General features: G+C 36.4%; 2 protein-coding genes across 2 annotated transcripts; both read left to right on the top strand.

Annotated features, from left to right (window-relative positions):
* The first annotated feature begins 1,055 nt into the window (after positions 1 to 1,055).
* On the top strand, positions 1,056 to 18,308 carry LOC126824612 (Na(+)/citrate cotransporter). The gene is made up of 14 exons (XM_050553875.2): positions 1,056 to 1,225; positions 3,263 to 3,412; positions 4,125 to 4,240; positions 5,564 to 5,697; positions 6,971 to 7,013; positions 7,717 to 7,884; positions 9,037 to 9,165; positions 10,109 to 10,192; positions 10,673 to 10,777; positions 11,485 to 11,582; positions 12,731 to 12,846; positions 15,395 to 15,556; positions 16,060 to 16,197; positions 16,998 to 18,308. Exons 1-14 carry the CDS (start codon positions 1,118 to 1,120, stop codon positions 17,226 to 17,228), a joined length of 1,782 nt encoding a protein of 593 aa, XP_050409832.1. The 5' UTR covers positions 1,056 to 1,117; the 3' UTR covers positions 17,229 to 18,308.
* A 3,498-nt stretch (positions 18,309 to 21,806) lies between these two features.
* Positions 21,807 to 22,685, top strand: LOC126823580 (cleavage and polyadenylation specificity factor subunit 5). Its single transcript, XM_050552496.2, has one exon. The coding sequence runs from the start codon at positions 21,835 to 21,837 to the stop codon at positions 22,510 to 22,512; it is 678 nt and encodes a 225-aa protein (XP_050408453.1). The 5' UTR covers positions 21,807 to 21,834; the 3' UTR covers positions 22,513 to 22,685.
* Positions 22,686 to 24,398: the final 1,713 nt, after the last annotated feature.

The raw sequence follows: 24,398 nt of genomic DNA, 5'->3' as shown, positions 1-24,398 counted from the left end.
GAATAAAATGGGGTTTAACGTCCTACTTTTTTGCCTCGACTAGACTAATGAAGACGGGCTTACGCCATACAGTGTGCTATGGAAAACTTTTTGTCCGGACAGCGGCTCTACGACCTAACCTACTCTTATTTCGAACTCCTACTGTCAAAGGCTCTTTTAAGTGCACACCAACGTGCACACAGGTCCTCCCATCCGAACGACTAGACACTGTTCCTTGAAAGGTCATCCGTCCTACACCACTTACAAGGGAAAACCACACTGGAAAATTCCAGCCAACACCGGCATCCAACCCCGGACCTCCCGGTTAATGACCTCGTATACTGAATTCCAAACGTCAAGGGCCCTCTACAATTGAGGTAATATTTATTTATATTTAAGGTCTCCACTGGAAATGCGTTCAATATGTGTGCATATTAAGACGGGAGGGGGCAGCGACCCTTTCAGCTCTTCTTCTTCAAATTCAAACTGCCGAGGGCTCTTTGCACTGCACAAGGGACCTCGGTTTGTCGTCCTATCCGAACAGCTGTACACTGTTCCTTGCTAGACCATCCTGTCCACACCACAGACAAGGTGAAACCACGCCTGAAACATCCATAGGAACTTACTCGTCCAACACTGGGGTGGACCCGTCGGGATCCCTTGGTTAGTCTTACACGGTGAATCACCGTGGCTCCCTCAAAATGTCAATACTACGTTTATGCTATATGTGACTTCTTTATCAATCTTTAAATCTCGATTAAAAACTCATCTTTTCAAACCTCACTACAGAAATTGACAAAAAAACAAAACAAAGAAACAAAAAACAAACATAGAGCCACGATTTGTGGATTTGGAGCTATATAAATGGACACATTATTATTATTATTATTATTATTATTATTATTGACCATCTGTGTACAATGCACATTTATCTTGAACAGTCCTTTATGTCAATTATAAGCTCAAACATTAGCGAGATTAATCTGTATACCCAAGATAAGTCAAGTTTTAGAGAGGATAGCAATGAAGACTTTAAGTGTGTCATGGAATACTAATTTGACAAAACAAACTTCAGCTCCTCACACTGATTGAGGACCAGCATGTGTATGGAGCTGTTCGACATTGGAAATTGTACGAAATGTCGCTATTGACGTTTTTGAGGGAACTTTGGCTGGTTAAAAAAACTTTAATCGTTATATTTACACCGATTATATTTCTACCAATAGCTGTTCTCGGACAAACTATAGTAAGTGTATTTTTCTTCAATACTTATTTAAAGAGAGTCATAAATATGGTTGACGATATTAAAATTACGGCGATATCAATCTGGATATTCAACACACCATCCCACTCTACCCTTTGACCTACCTGTACCTTTTAAGCAAGGTTGGCGAATCTGCTTGAGGCTTGAATCTTAAATCTAATAACCGTTCCAGTTAGCTAGCTATAATTAGCGAATGGTGTCGTGCATGAGTATAAGTATGTTTACTCTTCCTAAAACACATGATGCCACGTCTCGGTGTTCCAAGCCAACATATATCTACCCTACTTTTGGGGTATTAAACAACGACAATGACCTTCATGGGCGTTTTTAGTCGTTGATTAGTAGGAGCGCATTTTTTTTTTTTATTAAAACAATTGCCATATTTAAAAGGAGTAAGAATTCTCTAATTCAGGTCAAATTAAACTTAGTTGATCTAATGTGATATATTACACTTTAAATAATGTACTCGTTTTTCTGGGTCACCCGATATTAGAGAGAGAGTTTAACGTCCACCCGACACAAACTAGGTCATTTCGGGACTAACATATGGTTTAATTTTATTTCAATAATTCGCTTGCGCGTATGGGTCTTTAGCAGTGGGAGGAAACCGGAGGACCCGGAGAAAACCCACGAGGCTGGACAGGTAACCCTACTCCTGGTGACAAGACAAACTACACAGAGATTGCAAGAAATAGACAACAAAGTAAATGGATCTTAATGATCGAGTTAACTTTATACGACTTCATGTCTCGTTTGCCATTGCTACCGTTGTTATGATAATAAACAAAGTCTCGATTATCCATTTGTAAATTAAATCATTTACTGTTGAAAATCAAAACCATTCGAAGTTCTAGAGAGATGATTATGGGCCTGGCATGTAAATAAATATCTAATTAATGAGTTATATAACAGTTGAGATCAAACGAGAAAGATTTGCATTAGACAGATTTAGCTCTCGAATACAGAATATGATATAAATGCGAATTGAAAAAAGAACTAGTTTAATCAGATTGCAGGTTCTAATTTTCGTACATTTTCATTACCAATAAGAAGTGGCTTTAATTCTAAGTCTATTTAAATAAACTTCTCAAACAGTAAGTTTAATGGCCACATACAATAAAACAAGACAAAGGGCAATAGTATAGATGTACTTATACACAACATTGAGACATGAATAATATATAGGTTACAATTGTTTCACACTGTTTATGTATGATCACGTATTTATAATGTGTCAAAATTAAAAAAAGATAATGTGTAAACTTGAAATTAAATGAAATGAGATGTGTTTAACATCTTAATGTTCTGCTTCGACTGGGCTAATGAAGACGGGCATACAGTGTGCTATGTAGAACATTTTGCCCGGACAGCGGCGCTACGGCCTAATCTTATTTCGAATTCCAACTGCTTATGTGTACACGGGACCTCGGTTTTTTCGTCCCTTCTGAACGACTAGACAGCTTCCCTTGCCAGGCCCTCCGTCCTGCACCAAACCTGAAATAAATGGGTATACAACATGGGTTATACTCTTATTTCGATTTTTGTTAGGGGATCTTTAACATGCCCCCTATGGTATACACCAGTACAAGGGTTTTTGTCACCTCCGAACGACTAAGCCCGTTTCTTTGTCAGACCTTCAATCGGAGCCCGTTTTGCACCACTGGACAATGCCAAGGACAACCCATAAAATACAAAAACCTTGTTGTTTTGGGCGTCTCCAGGCTAAAATAAAGTTAAACGTGCGTGCCAACGTTCTTCAAATATCATGTATCTTTGAAGGCCTAGTCGTGTTCTTCTGCACCGTGTCGACACCCATCATGGTGGTGATTTAGATTTCGATAGTCGAAACATCGGATATACAAACGCAAATAGTACACAATGATTAACAATTGGCATGAGTTTTTCCAGAATGAAGCGATTCTAAGCACTCGCTCGTGGACGAAATTCGCCGATCAGCATTGTTTGTCTCAGGATATGCATCCAAAAACAAAATGGTATATTAATTTTAATTAATTTCAGGAATCAAGATGCGCCTATGGTTTATCTATTATGACAGTTTATTGGATAACCGAGGCTTTACCTTTAGCATGTACAGCCTTACTTCCAGTACTGATATTTCCCCTTCTAGAAGTTCAACCAGTGGGTAAAATCTGTGCAAACTATATCAAGGTTTGTCTTGCATTCATACATTTTCTCAGCTATATTATTCAACTGAAAATAAACATGTCGGTATTTTTTAAAAATAACCAAACATCTCAAGCACTGGGACATTGGAACATAACGAGCCCCGGTGGCGAGAAAACTTGTGAATTTCGGGATGTGCAGGTCCTGTGCTTTGTGTTACACGTGTTTTGTTTACTTAATATTATTATTCTACCCAGATAGAAATAAAAAATCATATGCTGCATGTTTGCCCCACCCCACCCCCTGTTATATTTTGAGATGACATATTATTTGCAATTTCCTGGTGTTACTGGGAATTGCAGATTATCACCCAAAAATTGTACTTTTTCAATTCCTGTTTTTACGGTTAAATTGTCGACATGTGATTTTCTATTGTTATTGTGATTTTATCGGTATGTGAAATTGCCGGTATATCTTTAACTCTTGTTATTGTGAAATTTCCGATCTTCTGTGAAATTGCCTGTATATCGTTAACTGTGGTTACTGTGAAATTGTCGGTATTCTTTTGCTACAGTGATATGACGTGCTTAGAATTTGCTATTATAATTGTAAAATTGCGTATAATAAATGACATTTTTTCCTGTTCACGTGAATTTACATTTTTATAACGATTTTGGATTGGTTATGGTTTATAACACTCCACAGAACCTTATTTTACTGAGCCAGGCTGATTTATAATAATTTGAATATATTTCAGGATGCGTCTATGTTCGGTTTCAGTTGCTTAACATTTGCTATAGCGGTTGAAAAATGTCGGCTACATAAAAGAATTGCATTAAGAACATTACTTCTTGCTGGTTCCAATCCAAAATGGTAAGTTTGTTTAACATCGGTTTGTTTGTGTTTTAAGGGTTTTGTTGTTGTTTATGTTAGTGCATGTTTATATTTTTTATCAGCCATGTTTATCAAGTGAATTGGTTGAGGCAGATTCCATTTACAGACTGTAATTGTCGTCAGTAAAAACTTGAATATCTTCTATTTACTTCTTTTCCGCCATTTAATGGCACTTTTTTTCGACGTTTAAGTCTCTCAATGTTCTCATAACTAATTAGCCATTACATCCACACACAAGTAACGTTTCTTAAAGGGCCAATCCCGATAATTTTTTGGAGAATAAAACTACTTAATTGTGTGTTAAAATCCCTTAAAATCCTCTACCTAAGGGCCGAGCAATTACTCAATATTTGTGATACGTTTTTAAACAACTTAAACCCTCAGTCTTCAACTGGAAATGGAGAACGATGTCCCAAGCTGTATTATGCTGTATCTGGAAAAACCAGGCTTTTATTTTATAAAACTAATACGTAGGTGAAATTTACCTTTAGTTATCAAGTACAGCACATGGGTCATTTAATGTATACACCTCTAAAGGAACGGGAATCGATTATCAGGTAACCCAACGAAAAGATTGACCCGAAATCTTAAAAGGGTTACGTGTCCGGATAAGCATTTTTGACGTTCACGTAGAAACGACTCAATATTTTGAGCTGAACATTTGAGACAAGGTAAATACACCATTCCTCTATATTTTGGCGCTTACATTTCATACGTACTCGGACTTTTTATTTTGAGACTCTGATCAAATCGAAATAGTCCCTTTAAGCCTAGGTCACAACCCGCCATACGTACTACTGAGGGCAGTCTACGGGGGAGGGGGGGGTAGTCTTACTCGTCACTTGCGTGTGTTCGGCACCGTAGAAGATCGCAGACCGGCCGTAGAGACTTTTAGTCCTGCACATACAAAATCTTCACCTGGATTCTTGCGGTTGTTCTGCGAGCTACCAAACCCTATGACCCGTGCGTGTCAAAACACTGACGGCGGTTTGTGAGCTAGGCGGCTTTACGCAACTAGGAGACAGGCTGTCTATTATGGATACCCTCACATTTTGTCTTGTGCGCGCCCCATAAGTGTTTTTCAAAGAATCAGATATTTTTCTAATGAGATTAGGTGTCTCTGCTTTCCATGTATACCAAAACTGCCATACTGCCATGTTGGGTGTTATGTCTGTATTCAGGTTAATGTTAGGTTTTTTAAAATATTAACGCTAATGCTAGATTTTTCGCCTGTATTCAGGTTAATGTTGGGTTTTATGTCTATATATTCAGGTTAATGTTGGGTTTTATGTCTGTATTCAGGTTAATGTTAGGTTTTATGGTACCCACGTGGTTTATGTCCATGTGGATGAGTAATACTGCTACAACCGCCATGATGTTACCAATAGTACAGGCTGTTCTACAGGAACTTGATCCTGCTCAACACAAAATAAAAGGTAAGCGTTTTAAAGCAAACTGATCAACAGCAAATATTCGCTTGGCTACCAATATCACTGATAGAGATGAACTCGGGGCGAGTTAATTAGCTCTCAATATCACTATTTTTCCTTCTGCAAATTAAATTCTAAAATATTTTTTAATTTATTGAGAAAACAAATAAAGGTGCTTGAAGTAAATCTGGATAAAAATGGGTACATAATATAGTACGCGGAGGCGTAAAATGAGTTAAAGACGTCAGAACTGCCAGGGTCAGTGTGTATTACATTAGTTGTAATGATTTGCCTTTATCGGGCCATTTCCTGGAAGATTATTAGATGCGCGAACTTTCTGAAATCTGTTCCAACAGAATTTAGAAGCTCCAGATTTTATATTCATCGTAATGTTCTAGCCTCGTTTCCCTTTTATCAGTTTTTTAGGACATACATGGCCCAATATTAGAACGCTTCTTGTCCGGCACGACGTTAAAGACGTCCTGGCAGCTCGAAATTGTACTAAAGTATCCATAGCGCCGATGTCAGGGTTAAATTTTCCCTATAGCTTACTGCATGACGTATACCCGACTTTACAAGTTCTGTTAATGCTGACGTTAAACTCCATTCCATTTCATCGTTATAGACAATGTTATAAACAACCTTTTTGGCTTTATACTTGGTTGTAAAGAGATTAGGGATAAATCATGGACGGAATGGGGGTCGTGGGGGCCCTAAGCCTAATCCTGTGAGGGTCCCCGACTGTAACGGGGTCCGGTGGGGGTTCTCCCTCCGCCATCCCACAAGAACGATCTTTATATAGTATATAGTATATCCTGATGTTTCTAGCGTATATTCTCAAGTAGAGCTAATTGTAGATAGACAGCGTAAGTTTAGTATGAAATGAACTGAAATGAAATGAAATGAAATGGGGTTTAACATCCTACTGTTCTGCTCCTAAACTGGGCTAATGAAGACGGGCATACGCCATACAGTGAGGTATGGGGGAAATTTTGCCCGGGCAGCGGCGCTACGGCCTCCTCTTATATCGAATTCCAACTGCCAAGGGACACGGGACCTCCGAACGACTAGACAACTGTCCTTGTCATATGTCAGGCCCTCCGTCCTGTATCACTGACAAGGGGAAACCACGCCGGAAAATCTAGATGAACTTTCTCGGCCAATGCCGGGATCGAACACCCGACCTTCAGGCTAGCGAGCCAGCGTCTTCCAACTTAGCCACGTGATCCCCTGTTTAGTATGAAATCATCTATGATATATCATTCTATAAATATTACAGGTGAGGAAGAACATGATTTGATAGACAATAATCTGTCTAAAAGGTAAGACTTTCAGAATCTTCAAAAAGTTTTTACAAAATATCGAGGCATATATATAAGAACAAAAACCGGTGTACTTTTAGTATTATTTTGTAATAAAAAATGTAAAAAAAAAATCTTTATATTATTAGCGGAAAACTATATATGGTATGAAATTTAAATGAAAATCTGACGGGAACAAAATGGAACGCAGATTGAGCACTAAACATACCCATCCACCTATCTTGTATAAATAAAATAACAGCTAATGTATTAATGGGTTGGTAGTCATACAATAAGAACAACTATTATGTATACGTTCTCCTAAACTTATTATTATGGACTGCTACTCATAATGTTGTTCTTGTTGTTCTTGGGGATCATACTTTTCGACAAGGCCTAAGGCTCCACACGAATGACATGAATCTGACGGATTTCGATTTAATGATATGGCGTCACAATTCCAAGATGGCTGTGATGACGTCAAACTCGGTTGCTGGTTCATAGTACCACAATACTTAATAAACACAAAAACATAATATGGAACACAATTACTATTTTAATTAAAACGACATTTTTCTGTGTTTATTACGCGTATCAATTGCTAAATGCCGCTCAAGGACGATATGTCAATACTTGTTAATTAGAAACACTCAACCCAAATTAAATGTTTCCAGAAACATTCATATAATATATTATTTTTTTTCATATTCAAATTAACTTACAGAGGATCTTCTATTTTATCAAAGCGTCACCCATTTAAAACAGAGGAAGATAATTACAAAAAACTGTGTAAAGGAATGTGTATATGTGTAGCATATGCTGCTAATATTGGTGGCAGTGGTTCATTGTCTGGTACTTCACCCAATCTTATTTTACAAGGTCAAGCTGAAATGTAAGCAACTGTTACTGTTACGTCCACCGCAGACAGGCAAACATTTGTTGGCCGAACAATGTTTGCCGACAAAAGTTAGTCAGTGTGCGTTTGATTTCAACAGGAAGATTTGTTGGCTGAACAATGTCCGCGAGATCAAACATTGTTCGGCCAACATTTTATACGGACATCCTGTTCGGGCCATTCATATGACATCAACGTCGGTCTTTTTTTAAACCAATGTTAGTCGGTTGCATTATACATTCTTCGTTTGCGGGAGAAATATAAAAAGGTATAAAACATTTGTTTTGTTAGACGCCAAGAAATGTTAGTCGGTCTGCGGTGGGCTTTAAGCTGATACCGCTTACTTGTGTGAGTTAGTTGTATTTTACGACGGCTTCCACCGAGGTGATATCGCTGATTGATGAACATTGTTATCATTGTTCTTATCTAATGTTTAGTATCTATAGAGGTTAGAAATTATACAGCAGTCATTAATTAGCAGGTTTGTAATTACCTGTGAATTAAAGATGTAACTTCTAGTGTGAAAGCATGACTATACTCAAACCTGGACAATCGTGGTGTATATAATTCAATAGTCACGGTTTTAGTGACATTACACCTTCTTAATGATTATCACCTGATTACTAACAATGTCAACTGACTAATAAACATTATGTTATAGTGACATTACACCTTCTTAATGACTATCACCTGATTACTAACAATGTCAACTGACTAATAAACATTATGTACATACATGAAATGACGATCTGTTTGTGGCAAATATTTTCATTTATAAAAGTATTTTGTTCATAAGGCAACGACATGAACGGTTTTTACAAATGAATAGAAAATATATTCGATTTCAGAAATCCTCCCAACCACCATCGAATACACTAATAAGGCTTAAGTAGTGATAGATAGCGTTCAAGAGGAAGGATATGGCTACAATTTCCGAAAGCCTGATACGACTTTCAATTTATTTTGCAAGTTCACATTGCTTAAAATGTTGGCCGTACTTTTGTTTTAATAAATTCTTTGGTGGCTAAATCATAAAGTTTATCCCAAAAAGCTAGTTTTCGGTAGGACGCCCTTGGTCATTGCTCTTTGTAATTAGTCTTCTATAGTGGTATTTATTTTAATACGACAATTATTATACATCTATTTCAGAATATTTAGTGAACGAGGTTTGGATTCCGGTGTGAATTTCGTATCGTGGATGATATTTGCTCTACCGGGATCTGTTATCTCAGTGATATTAGCCTGGTTATGGTTATCACTGTTTTTTATGGGACCAAGGTGAGGCGCAACAATCTAGATATAAGGAAATCGACAACAGGGCCTTACATATCGATTTTGTTGGGGGTGGGGGGGTAGGAACTATGAAACCGACTGATGCACAGGCCCCTAATATGAGTGAAGCAGCAGCGAACCGGGCACCCCAGGTGCGAGCTCTCTATGGGGAATCCGGGAAACTGCTCTCCTTGTAAGGTATTTGACCATGGGAATTCATGGTATTTATTTAGAATTTTGCAAGAACGTACAAAGTACTGTAAATCTGGGACAACTTTTGAAAGTGATAATGTAATTATATCATTTATACGGACCTGTATCTTCGATATATTGTTAGGGTGAATATACATAAATTAGCAAAGATATGACTATGTCCTTATATTTTCATCAAGCGTCCGCGTTTGATCAAGTTTGACGACCGATCGGCGATTTTGTCAAGGTTGATCGTGTCCGCCAGGTCACGCTCACAAGCAAGCGTCAATAGTTTCATTACTGAACGCATAACAGTTTTTATTAATTTGATCTTTGAAACCCTGCGCTCAGCAGATGCTGGTGTTACAGGCATTGTAAGCAGCAATTTGAAACATCGTCTAGTCAGTGGAAACAGTGTTTCAGTCCGGGATTTCAGATAAATTAGGGCGTGGTTGACTGATCGAATTTCCAATTAAAGGAATCATACGTATACACATACATAGTCTAGAAATATATTAAGTATTTGGGATTTTTCACTTCTATTTTGATATATTATGTATTTGGGATTTTTCACTTCTATTTTGACATTTTTTATTTAGCCCATTAATTCATTTGTTCGCCGATGCATGATTTTGAGATCGACTGCAGTCACTACATTAATTTTGAGACCGACCCAGGATGATCTCGGCGTCGTTTCCGTTTATGTTAATAAGTCACGTGATGTACTACATTTGCATGATATTTTTTTTTTGTATAGAAAATGGATGAAATGGAAGTGTGGTACGGATGAGGGTGTTGGAAATCTGTTAAAAAGACAATATGATGAATTAGGCCCAATAACGTAAGCTTGCCATTTAAATGTAATAAAAATATGAACTGAAAAGCCAATTTAAAAAAAAAAGGCCCAGACTAGATATTATCTTGACCTCGATGTTCATGGACATAAATCGAGAATCCTTGACAGGCCATTATAAGACATTAAAGATGAGATAAATAGAAAAGTGTGTATGGCAATATCTTTCGTTAAGACTGATCAATTGTAATAACTTTTTTGGTCAATGGGTTATTTGAAAGACCATTTTTTGATTCTCTATTTTTGCTATTTAGTCTGCGATTTCAATATGATCAAAATACAGTTCTATATTTCTATTTGTAGTGCAGACAAGTTAACGGAAGTTTTAACTATAAAAATAGACACCAAATAGGATCCATGTTTTTAACCAAATGGAAGTAAATATGACAGACTAAAAAGCAAATATTGAGAATATTTTCCTTCATTTCAGTAGTGAAATTCTATATTTTATAAACTTATTCTATTCAGGTTTGCTGAGAAATCAGTAGTAGCCCATTTTGTAGTTCTTATTGTCTTGTGGCTGTCGAAGAAACCACCAGTTGTACCAGGCTGGGGTTCATTCTTTCCACGAAAGTAAGTACCTCACCCCACAAAACCAATAATTGAGAAGACAAACCCGCGGATAAACTATTGCAATTAATAAACAATAAAAGTATTATGAAATCCAGAGAACTGCGGATCGAGTGGAAGCGTTCATTTCGCTGTACAGTCAAGGGCCTTTCGTGGTGCAGGAGTAGATTTTCCTCAGTATGGAAATTTAATATGCCAGTTTTTTGTTAACCAATCTAGCAAAACAGGTATTGAGGCAAATGAGAAGTCAACCACGACAGGGTTTATTCAGAAGAAGGAAGTATCAGTGTCATTTGAATATTAGCTCAGGGAGATTAGATAAAAAGCTGTCAGTTCTCGCTATAATAGTTAAAATATAGATAATGAAAAGGGAATATGTTGAAAATTTCAGTCATCTTACTTAACTCGGAGTAGAGTTATTGTCGATACAATTACAGTGTAGCCCTGATGATCATTGCTACCGTTGTTACGACAATAAAGAAAGTCTCGATTATCCATTTTTACGTTAAATCATCAACCGCAAAACTCATTTAAATCTACTTAATATCGGACCAATCCGATGGCATTGAGAGTTGATTACGGCCATGGTATGTTAATTAATATCGAATTAATAATTTATATAACATTTAAGGCCTGAAAAAAGACCTGCAATGGGCAGATTTAGCTCTTGCATAATGCATGTTTAAACACGAACTTTAATTTTTTTCAAGATATGTTGGTGATTCTGCGGTTGCTGTTCTTCTGTGTTTGTCATTGTTTGTTTTCCCATCAGAAAGACCCAAAACACTTTTCTTCAAACGGAAGTCAAGTAAGTACTGGCTATATCACAATTATAATTCCAACCAATTAGCCATCTGATAAAAACACAGTTCCTATTTCGTTTCGTTTTTTTAAAGTTCAAAATTTCGTTTTAGTTGTCTTTACTACACTGGGATCTGGTTCTGGTTTATGTGAGGGATTAACCAATGAAAAGATATGTTGCAGCGTGTTCTTGACGTGCCTACTAGAAACATCAACTCTGATTGGTTAATTAAATGCCTGCCGTCATGGTGTCAAAAGCCGCTCGCATGACCTTCCACTAGAACAACCGGTCAGATCTCCATGTTGTGGAGACCATCGAAAATATATATATAAAAAAAAAGAAACGAAATGTAGATCTGTATTTTAAAGATACATTATGGGAGATTCGGTAACGAGTTGGCAGTTCTCACTATAATAGTTAAAAACTAGATAATGTAAAGGCAAGTTGCTGAAAATTTCATTCAAATTGATCCACGATGAACCGAGAACTAAGCGACTGAATTTACCATAAGCCTTGGTCATCATTACTAAAGTCAGTACGATAAACAGCATAGTCTCGATTATCCATTTAATCGTTTAATTGAGAAGGAAAGTTATGCAGTAAATCGGCTTACAATCCACTAAAGATCGCAGGCTAGCGCTGCCATCTAGTGTTGATTATGGCCTGGATAGGTTAATTAATGTCTAATTAATAATTTAGATAACATTTCAGGCCTAAAGAAAGACCTGCAATAGACAGATTTAGCTCTCGCATAATGTATGTTTAATCAGACTGAACCAATTAGCCATTTGTTGGTGTATAGGATGAAAAGGTCGTCTTCAAACTATAATGACATTTTAGGTTTTGATTACATACTCTGAAATAATAATGCGTTTGGATTTTCTGCCAGTTCCGTGTTTTGGGGTTGTTTATGATTTTGGTGCAACGCTGTGTATCGATATTCTCCTAAAAACAAATCCCACAAGATTCCCCGAATTTTGACTAAAATATTCGCTGGCGATTTCCTGGAACGAACTCCGTCTACGATCAGTAATTCGACACACACTGCTTTTAAACTAACCGATAAAACTAGTATACGAGAACAATCTCACGGACACCATTTCAGGATGGGTTTTTGGTGTCCAATTATATGGTGTTTAATTTTGATATTGCAGCAGATCGTGGTGAAACGGTACCGGCTTTATTAGATTGGAAAACAGTTGAGAAGAATTATCCGTGGGGTGTTCTACTTCTATTAGGTGGTGGCTATGCCCTGGCAGGTGTTTGTCAGGTAGTGAAATTGTTTTATTCGTTATGAATGCCACTGTGATTTCCCCTGTTCTATACGCCATAAAACTATCCTGGAGGTCGGGTGTTCGATCCCTGCATTGTCCGAGAAAGTTCATTCAGATTTTCCGGCGTGGTTTCCCCTTGTCAGTGATGCAGGATGGACGGCCTGACAAGGACAGTTGTCTAGTCGTTCGGATGGGATGAAAAACCGAGGTCCCGTGTACACATTGGCGTGCACGTAAAAGATCCCTTGGCAGTTGGAATTCGATATAAAAGTAGGCCGTAGCGCCGCTGCCCGGGCCAAATTTCCCTCATAGCACACTGTTTGGCGTATGCCCGTCTTCATTTGCCCAGGTTAGGAGCAGAACAGTAGGACGTTAAACCCCATTTCATTTCATTTCATTTATAACGTTAAGGGGAGACCTCTTCCATTTTAGAATGTCGGGCATCGCAACAGCTTTTAACGCTTCGATTTAAAAGAGATGACTTGTAGTCGTGGCAGGTAGGGGTATATGCTTAAAGATGCAATATGTACGATTTATTCTTGTTTTTATAAGGTTAGGAGACTTTTTCAACGTATCTATTATCCTCTTCACAGTCATTACAAAAGTACATATATCTCCTCAGTGAACTTTCGTAATTTCATTTAAATTATTTTTTTCTGGGCAACGTTATGACTGTTTGAAGAAGTAGCGTAGATCGTTTGTTAGCGTAACAATGGTCTCGATTATCCATTTGATCATTAAGTGTCGTGGATGTTCAAATCCATTTCAATCTCGGCCATCCGATATTCTAGAGAGTTGATTATATGTTTGTCATGTAAATAAATGTCTAAATAATAATGTTTTTTAAGATTTTAAGTCAGACAAAAAGACCTGCAATGGGCCGTTTAGCTCTTACATAATGCATCTTTAACAGGGTATGAAATAAGCCTCTTATATGGTAACCTCAAAATAGGTTGGGCTAATCTGCATCAAATTTGAACTGGTAACCTATAGGTTACGATGCCATATTTGTTTAGAGCCGACCCTCGAATTAGCCTAGGGGGATTTGGGGCCAATTAAAAGATTAGCCAGCTACCCCTAAGCTTATTAAATCAGCAGGGCCCATATCCCTAAGCGAATTAGTGGATTATTGTTAATCCTAAAACTCTCTACAAAATTGCAAATAACTAAATAAAAAAATTTTTTATACAAAAATGTACAGATAGTCGTGTTCTTTCCAATGATATAAAATTCAATTGTACAAACTAACAATTACCGGTATATTACTATAAATAATATTGAAAAGTCAGTTCCACTAAAATTATGACTTTTCTCTGTCATAATAAACGTGAACATGTATCTCCTAAGATTTTATTTTAAAAAAAAGAACAGTGTTCAAAGTAAATATAAATATATAACTTTTAGAAAGAAATATCGCCCCAAATGACCGTCACTTCATCGCTATGTGACATTTCTGCCTTTGTTGGATATATGGTGGGAATTGTCGTCTTCTTTGCTTCATAGCATCGAAAATGAAAATATATAGTTGAAATCTTCGGCAATGTAATATTCCTCTATGTAGCTTGTATTAAATCCTAAAAGTTTTGATTCAATTTAGCTTTCCAAACTCTAGAATTATTATCCGTAAGTTTTGTGGTATCGTCTGTCTGGAAACGTATCCAAGATATGGCGGCCGACACGCTTGATCTCGGCTGCTTCGCATCATTCATAACGTCCCCCAAAAATAACAAATAGTTGATTTCTTCGACATTATCATGTTCTACGATATGCCTGGCAGTAAATCATAAAAAATCTGATTCCATTTCACTTTCCATGTCATAAAATTATTAGCCGTGAGTGACAACGTGAAAATATTGGAATAATGCCAAAGTCATTGACACGGTGTGAATTTTCACCTCTGAACTATTACGTAAATACCGGAAGATCCATTGTTGAAAAGTATGTTTTTTATTTGATAATTTGCGAATATAACATTCCTTTTCATTGGGTGTTTTATTTTTATTACTCAATCACCATTAATTTAAGAAATAAAAACAATAGAAATCAGTTGATTGATCTGGCGCTTTCGTTCGCTAAAGAGGCAAATGAGTATGTCGTCGCCAGGTATGATGGGTCCGCGAGTTGATTTGCTACCGACAAAATGACAGGTGCGAACTTAACGATCTTTCAGGCATTTATTTATAATTGTAAAAAGTTTTAATGTAGTAGTGGGGGGAATATTTTAACTGAAACCTTTAGTTTATAAATTATAGCTCGGTGGTCGAGAACGGAAGTCCGTTCGCGTGTTTCCAGGTCATGGTAACCGATGCGTAACCTGAACGACCGTTCGCGTGTTATTTCGTACCCTGTTTAATTAAAGTTGGGTGTGGCACAAATGTAATAAAAAACAATAATCAATCGTTGTTTTGAAGGGAAAAATTGGCGGTTTTGATTAGTGAATGCCGATGTTCATTTTACAGAAAGAACTCTATAGTATCAGCTCTTAGTATCATGAGGTATCCTATCTACTAAATTGTATTATTATTTTATCTTGTTTTATTCTAGGACTCGGGATTGTCGACGTCTATAAGCCAGTATCTACATGTATTTGTTATATTTGAACCCTGGTTGATGAACTTCTTCTTGACTATTCTTGTATCGATTTGTACCGAGGTCACCAGTAATACGGCAACGTCAGCCATACTTATACCTATTATGGCACAATTGGTAAGAACACAAAGTCTTCCCGCTTTCATTAACCCGGGTGCTTCATTTGCTTCCAGGCCCATCGCCGTAATGACGCAGAAGCCTTCTTCCCGACCAAATGTCCTCTACTTTTCTGTCTTTTGTTTGTTGATATGAATCTTCCCAATATCTGCCCTAACCGTTAGTAAAATACTGCAATACTATGCGGTCGTTCCATTTGAGAAAATGATACCTGAGGGGGCCTATAGGGTAGAGTCGACTACCATTCATAAAACCTCGAAGCGCCAATATGAACTGATTATAACCCTGTAATCAAATAAGCATGTATTGCCCTGAGATGTTATCAAATAGCATATGGGTCTAACAATATTCAGAAAATCAAAGACCATTCAGAAAGTTGCGATAATAAAGTACATGTAGTCTATTTCAGTAGACGAAAGTAACAGAACTTATAGTAAAATTAATTATTACATAATTTGGAAAAGATATTTCTATTTAAAAAAATTTTAAAAATATATTTCCAGGCTGTTGGACTGTCAATCAATCCATTATACTTAATGTGGTCATGTTGTATTGCAACATCATTTGCCTTTATGTTACCTGTTGCCACGCCCCCTAATGCTATAGTCTTTGCCACTGGGCATCTACAAGTAAAAGATATGGTAAGTCGATGCTAAAAGCAGCGTTACTACATATTTATTTTTAGCTGTTATAGATCAACTAACCATATTTAAGACTCACAAATCATTAGAACCCAATATAAACATCAAATGGTCATAGCTGAAGCTAGAACTGACCCACTTCAATAATTTTACGACCACAACACAGCACAAGGTATCAGGCCCGTAACTAGGCGGGGGGGGCGCAGGGGGGGGGGGCGAAGCCCCACCTGCAAAAGGTTTCGCCCCCCCCCCCCCTGTGAAAAAAATTTCGACCATAAAAAAAATAGATATACATTGTCCGTCAATATTACAGCACCCCCGAGAACACTTCCGGCCCCCTCGTTGCTCTGAGCTAGTTACGGCCCTGCAAGGTATATATGGATATTTACTACTTTTCTGTTATTTAATAACAACGTTTCGTAACATATTATACAGGTCCCGTTTAAGTTAATTCATATAGCCTACATGGACAAACATTTTCCTGAAGCAATGGCCCGAGAAATCCTTCTCTAGTCATTGTTGTACTGACAGTGAAAACTTGGGTTTTTGACGGAGTGTGTCAATTTCTATCGTCCAATCAAATCTCTTCTGAATACAATAGAATTTGTATTCAGCATCCACTCAGGGGCATTTTTCATGACCGACCGCTTAACGGGAGTAACAACCTAATAAAATCTCAGCGTTTGTTATGACTGATATCAAGTAAAATTGGTGCCTTATGTGTGATTTTGTTGTGAATATTTACCCACACTCCTAGATATCATTTAAGGAGTTGATACATTATTCTTATCTTGTTTCAGGTGTTGTCCGGTTCTGTTTTAAATTTTCTTTGTGTTATTGTGTTGAATTTAGGTGTTAATACCTGGGGAAAAGCTTATTTCAACCTGGGAGTTATCCCGCCTGAATTCTTAACAAATACCACCAGTTTTGCCGTTGGTAGTAGTTCTGCAAATGGTACGATGAATTTTACAGATATTGAACAACCCCTTCAAACGATATCCCAAATTCTAAATATATCAACGATCGTGTAGAGTCATAATTTTCATGTTTCACGCTGTATATTTTTATGCTTTATATAAATAAACATTACACCCATCTACCCACCCAAGCAAAAAAAATGAAGACTGTTAAAATTCACATCATCCACCCACTCAAGCAAAACACATGCTTGTTTTTATCCTAGTCCATAAAACAATTGCAGGTATTTTAGTAGGGTTTGGCAAGGTATGTCTAGGCGTTTGGCACGAACCACCCGGGTGTTTGAGAGAGAAAGGCGCTATAATCAGCAAAGTATCAAAATTAGTAAACAGTCTTCGCTCCTTGAAATATCTTTTAAAAAGAAAATCGCTACATACTCTATATTCTTCCTTCATTCTGCCGCACTTTGATTATGCCGATGTTATCTGGGACGGGTGCACTGACCACTTATGTAATAATCCCGAATACCTTCAGCTTGACGCACTACGCACTATTTGCGGGGTAGTTAAGGGTACTAGCTATGCTTCCCTCTACGCAAAAACTGGGTTTATTCCACTCAAAGAAAGACGAAATAGACATAAATTAAAACTACTTTAGAAAATCATCAATAACCTAACCCCTCCTTATCTTAAGAATCTCATAAACATTGAACCTACAAACAAATATTCCCTCCGTAATGAAGACAGATTACAAGAAATTCGAGGCCGTACTGACATTTTTGCTAAATCATTTATCCCATCCAGTATAAGAGAGTGGAATAAACTCAGTAGGCCTACCCCTGCAAGGAATTCTAGAACTCTAAAAATTTTCTCCGATCATCTATCCAAATTTGATATCAAAGTTCCTTCGTTTTATTATAATGGTCAGCGGAAACCTCAAATAATTCATTGTAAATTACGACTTCGATGCTCTGACCTGCAGGGTCACAAATTCCTAAGACATGTTGCCGACAGTCCCGCATGCCTCTGCGGTCATACATTTGAAGATCCCGACCATTACCTTCTGCGATGTTCCTTACATTCAAATGCACGAACAGAAACCATAGACAAATTACAACATGATTTTAAAAATATAAACTGTCTTTTATTCGGCTTCACAACCTGCAGTCTTGATGTTAACACTAAAAATTTTAATCGGGTCCATAAGTTTATAGATATGTCAAACAGATTTTAATCTCGATCAAATAATATTCTATTGTTTATTTTATGTATAATTTTGGCTAGTCGCTCTAATGTTGCCTATTATTTAAAAAAATCTTACAATGGTTGTATATGTATAATTATAAACTACATACTGTACATTTTCAGCCATTTTATTTTATTATATGTATATACATGTAATATGTATGTGTTTGCCATTATAACTACACACCCATTTTGCATTAATAATATATATATACAAATTATTTAGGGAGAGGGGTTTTACATAGGCTAAGTCTGTTCCTCAATCCCATTCAGACAACCTGAATAAAAATACTGTTTTAAAAAAAACAGGATGCACCGGGTTCGATCCCACAGTGTTTCCCGAGACAGTTAATCGTGCTTTTTCTGCGTGGGTTTCAGTTGTTGTTCGGGTGCATGTTGGTGTGCAATTAAAAGAACCCATCACATTTGAAACACGATGAAGAGCAGGTGGAAACGGCGGCTAGCATTTTTGAAAGATACATGCTCTCTGGCGTCATTTTGATGTATGTCTGGGGTAACTGGGGGTCACTTTGCTAAAAGGCAGAAACTTGAGATTTCACACAACATATTATGACATAGGCCTACCAAATAATGTAGGCCTACTAGTTTTAGTTTTACTGATGTAATAATAACCTGATGCACACGATTTTGACAGGAAATTTTATGCAAGCAAAAAACATAGAAAAACAAAAACCACGTTGTCATTGATCGGAGAAAGATGTAGAATTGGCAAAAATATTGAAAAGCATGGTAATGTTTAGCGCCTATCAAAATGAAAACGAAAGTAAACGTTACACTTTCATTTTTGTTTTAAGTGATCGGGTACCAGTTAGCCCACCTAGTGCGATCGGTAACCGCGCTCACGATCTTTGTCGCGTTCTACAGGTTCGGACTAGGACCCGATTACCCGCTGGGGCCCGGATAGCCTACCCTGAAGGTGACGAGAGCCTCAAACGGAACGATCACGGGCCGGGGACCCACGACGCAAAATGCACGGACAGGTGGCTTAGTGGCTTATAAGTTTTAAATCACTAATTTTTCCCAAAAAAGTGGATTGACAGAAATTGGTTCTAATCCTACCCACGCCACTAGGTTCCCACATTTGGAAAATTCATCGGTTTTCTTCTACTTTACGACCAAGTAACATTGTATTTTTCTTTTCTTTCTTTTTTTTTTATTAATAATATACCAACAATTAAAGACATTACTGCAGATGTGAACGTAATCTTGGATTCTTCAACATCGATCTTAATCTGATTTCTTCAAGGTTGCTAATATATTCGTAAGAGGATATCCACAAAAATAAAAATTCTCGTATTAATTCTGTCAAAGAATGTTCATACTATAAGTAATACAACACTTGAGAACCTATAAAACAACTGATGTAAATAACGGAACCATACCCAGTACCCTATCATCGTGTGCTTAACTATAATAGTGTATGGCGGTATCTGCAGAGAGCACGAGGTCACTTATTCAGTTTACGATTTTAAGTTTAGAATAGAGATTTAAAATATAACATATAATCTGGATATTATAGAAATGTATTGTTATATAAAGGATAACAGTTCCTTGTGTCCAATATAAATTACTGTATTGAAGATAAAATACCAAACGGCAAATATACTGCAAATGAATTAATTCTCCTGGTATATTTCATCACCAAAACTATAAACAATATCCATTTAGAAAAAGCGACGCCGCTTTTTTTTCTCTACAGCTTAACATTGAAAAACGCTTTATTGTATGGGGCGCCATTTTGTGCAAATTTTTCACTTTTAATATTTAAACTAAAAATACAACAAAAACTCAATATTTAACATAATATATATAAATATTTCTTGATTTGTCTCTATTTTCATATTTAACATTTAGCATTGAATATTAAGACCGAAACAAGAGATTTGATGATATATAAATATTTAGCTAAATATTTAGTTAAATGTTTAAACATTAAGCTAAATATATATTTAGTTAAATGTTAAACATTTATATATTTAGTTAAACATTTATATATTTAGTTAAACATTTATATATTAAACATTTATATATTTATATATTTTACGCCGTTTGTAAAATAATTATTGTTGTAAGCGACTTCACACTAAACGATGACGTAGTGTACAACTTTCCATTGACTGCACGTACCTTGCCTTGATCTGTGCGAACGGCACGGAGTACCGCGGTCGTGATTCTGGTTACAAGTTCGTGGTCAGCTTCCATTTCTAATTGCTAGTAGCGGAGGGCCTGACAAGGACAGCTGCCTAGTCGTTCGGATGGGACGAAAAACCGAGGTCCCGTGTACACATTGGCGTGCACGTAAAAGATCCCTTGGCAGTTGGAATTCGATATAAGAGTAGGCCGTAGCGCCGCTGCCCGGGCAAAATTTCCCTCATAGCACACTGTATGGCGTATGCCCGTCTTCAATTAGCCCAGGTTAGGTGCAGAAGAGTAGGACGTTAAACCCCATTTCATTTCATTTCATTTAATTGCTAGTAGGCCTATTGTGTCAAGGCTCACGTGTCGGGTACACGTCATCATTTTATGCGCAGTTGTTTGTGTCGCTTACGATAATAGAAATATTGGCGGGACCACAAATATATATTTAGTTAAATATTTATACATTTAGCTAAACATATATATTTAGCATGATATTTATATATTTTATTAGTTAACTGTTTATATATTTAACTAAATATATATATTTAGTTAAATGTTTATATATTTAGTTAAATGTTAAATGTTTATATATTTAGTTAAATGTTTATATATTTAACTAAATATATATATTTAGCTAAATGTTTATATATTTAGCTAAATGTTTATATATTAAGCTGAATGTTTATATATTTAGCTAAATGTTTATATATTTAGCTAAATGTTTTTTGCTATAAAAAAAATTAAATAATTATTTTACAAACGGCGAACCATATTATTCAAGGTCGACACGCGACGCGGGAAGTGGCCGAAATAGAACACTATAGCTGCTTAGCATTCGCCGGGGGTGCCCACTACGCTGCCCACTACGCTGCCCGATTAACTTCGGCGGCGAAATACCTCGGTCGAGGTATAGGCGAATAAAATTCGCAAAGCGTGTCCCAGGCATAAGAGCACTTACTTTACTATAGAATATAGACCAGTCGATGCAAAAAAAGTTGCACTATAACCCGTGTCATTTAATTTCACAAACCATCATCCTTCATCCCAATGGCGTTATAAAGTGATGACTTCGATCTCTTATTGTTTTAATTTTCGCCAGTATAATTGAGATAGTCAATTGTTACCATGTACCGCGACGATATAAGTAGGAGATCTAACCTGAGTTTTACGTTGCTTATTCAATTGTGGATTATTTTATTGGGATGAATTGGCAACATACAACCAAAATTTAATAACTGATCAAGTAGTTAAAGGGAAGTAACTCTAACACGAACTCTCTTTTGTTAAAATTGAATTCGGTCTAAACCACAGGACAATGGCGTCGAATAGGAGTATTGCTGGGTGGCCTAAAGGTTCCGCCGGGGCCTCTTACGGTGGGAAAATGGGTTCAGCACCACCTCTTACGATAGAAAGAACCATTAACTTATACCCTTTGACTAATTACACGTTTGGAACAAAAGAACCCTTGTATGAGAAGGACAGCTCTGTACCGGCTAGATTTCAAAGGATGCGAGATGATTTCGAAAAAATTGGAATGAGGCGATCGGTTGAGGGAGTTTTAATTGTGCATGAGCATTCTCTACCTCATGTATTACTTTTGCAACTTGGTACAACATTTTTCAAATTACCTGGTGGCGAATTAAACCCAGGAGAAGACGAAGTTGAGGGCCTGAAACGACTGTTGACAGAGACCTTAGGGAGACAAGATGGCGGACCAATGGAATGGGTAATCGAAGACACAATTGGAAATTGGTGGAGACCAAATTTTGAACCCCCACAGTACCCGTACACACCAGCACACATCACTAAACCTAAAGAACATAAGCGTCTTTTCTTGGTACAATTACCAGAAAAGGCTCTTTTTGCTGTGCCGAGAAATTATAAACTTGTTGCGGCACCGTTGTTTGAACTTTATGATAATTCAGCTGGATATGGACCCATAATTTCAAGTTTACCCCAGACACTGAGTCGTTTTAATTTCCTATACAACTAGGTGTAGCAAATAACACATTCTTTTATTTAAAAGTGTGGAGTCGAAGAATCAAGACTGACATTTGTGTGTGGCTTCTGACAATAAACTGACACACAACTCAAAGACATTTTTAATCATTTCAAAACATCATTTCCAGACTATCATTTATTTCAAATAAAGTTTTTATCACAGTGTATTCTTGTTTAGCTTTCTTTTTTTAGACTTGTCATGAATAGCCTGCAATATTAATTTGTATTACCCAGACAGGAATCATTTCTAGTAGTCAATAATAGGGAGGGGGATAGTATATCTAGAGCTATAAATTAGAGTTAGTAGAAATAGAAAATATGAATGCATCAATTTACCAGTTTCTGGTGTTACAATCCTACAAACTGTGTTCAAATTATTAGGAGCAACTGACTGCTATTTCTGAATCCCACCCCGGAAATTCTTCGACCCAGCAATATATCTAGTCAAAATGTATGTTTGTCATTATCTATCTTTTGACACTGCATGAAGTAAACAGGAGTTATTCATGTGCATGTATCCATGTTTCAACATGTGGTTGAACTATGATACATGTCCTAGAAAAAATGCATTTGTGCTTTAGCTTATCCACTCTGTATTATTTACTAACTTTTTGTTGACAGTGTGGTTATACATGAACCATTTCTATTTTGAGAATATGGGAGTTAAACCAAATATATAATTTGATGGATCGTTTTCAGATGGCATTTGTATCATAACAGTAAATGACAGATAGAAAGCTGCATTTCAACAACGGGTATTAAGTAATACTATTAACGAATAATTGATTCATTTATAAATGTATTCTCTGGGTCAATCAGAAGGAATTTGCATCATAACAATAATTTACTGATAAAAGCTGCATTTCAGCAATTGTCATTAAGTATTAACAAATACTTGATTCTTCTTTAAGTGGCATTTAGTAATTGAACAGTAACACACTAACACTATTTATGGAATAACAATTACTGGTTTATTAACATGCACCGTTTATTAACATGCATGCTGATTTGCTTGATAAAGACAAGAGTATCATCGTCGAAACGTTGCATGTTAATAAACCAGTAATTTTTATTCCATAAATAGTGTTAGTGAAATTCTTGATTCATTTGAATGTATTCTCTGGTTTAATCAGCTTGACATAAAAAAAAAAAGCTATAAATAAGTATAAACTCTAAAATTGTTTTTATTAATGTAATGAATGTTAAAAACATTTGATATGTTTTCATGAAATAATGGATGGAAAATGAATGAAAGTCATATTCCTGTAATAGATACTACCCAATAACTGGGTCATTTTTTTGTTAACACTTTAGCACTTGTTACATGTAAATATTGACTACACCAGTTCCTTGCAGAAAATTAAGAGAAAAGTGATATATTATAATATTGGTATATCCTTGAACACATCAAAACTGCTGTTCCTTAAACTTTCTCAAACCACCTAAGATATATGTGAATAGCTTTCCATATTAAAGGATTATTTACGAGTTATTACAATCATTTGTAAATTCACCTTAACTAAAGATGATATATTCCCAAGTGTTTGTGATATCAGTAAGCGCTTACTCACAATTCCTGTGGCAACTGCAGAGCTCCAAAAGATTTAGCAGGCAAAATATTATAAAAAAACAAATACAGAAATGCATTAAAAACAAATACACTGTGTAATTAAATGGTATTTAGTATTGGAAAAGTGGTTACCCCAGATTTTGAAAAAGCTTTCAAAAAATGGACCTATGCAAAGTAGAGAAGAATTATTTTGTAAATTGTAATATATATATTTTGTATGTATTTATGTAAATAAAAACGTAATAAAAATTACTGAAAATTTTTAATTTTTTTTTGCGGAAGAAATATATTGCTAATAAATTCAAATG

The sequence above is a fragment of the Patella vulgata genome, chromosome 6 (assembly GCF_932274485.2).
Source record: "Patella vulgata chromosome 6, xgPatVulg1.2, whole genome shotgun sequence".
NCBI classification, from domain to species: Eukaryota; Metazoa; Mollusca; class Gastropoda; family Patellidae; genus Patella; species Patella vulgata.
Note: the sequence above shows the minus strand (reverse complement) of the source record. Positions and strands in the feature narration are given on the sequence as shown.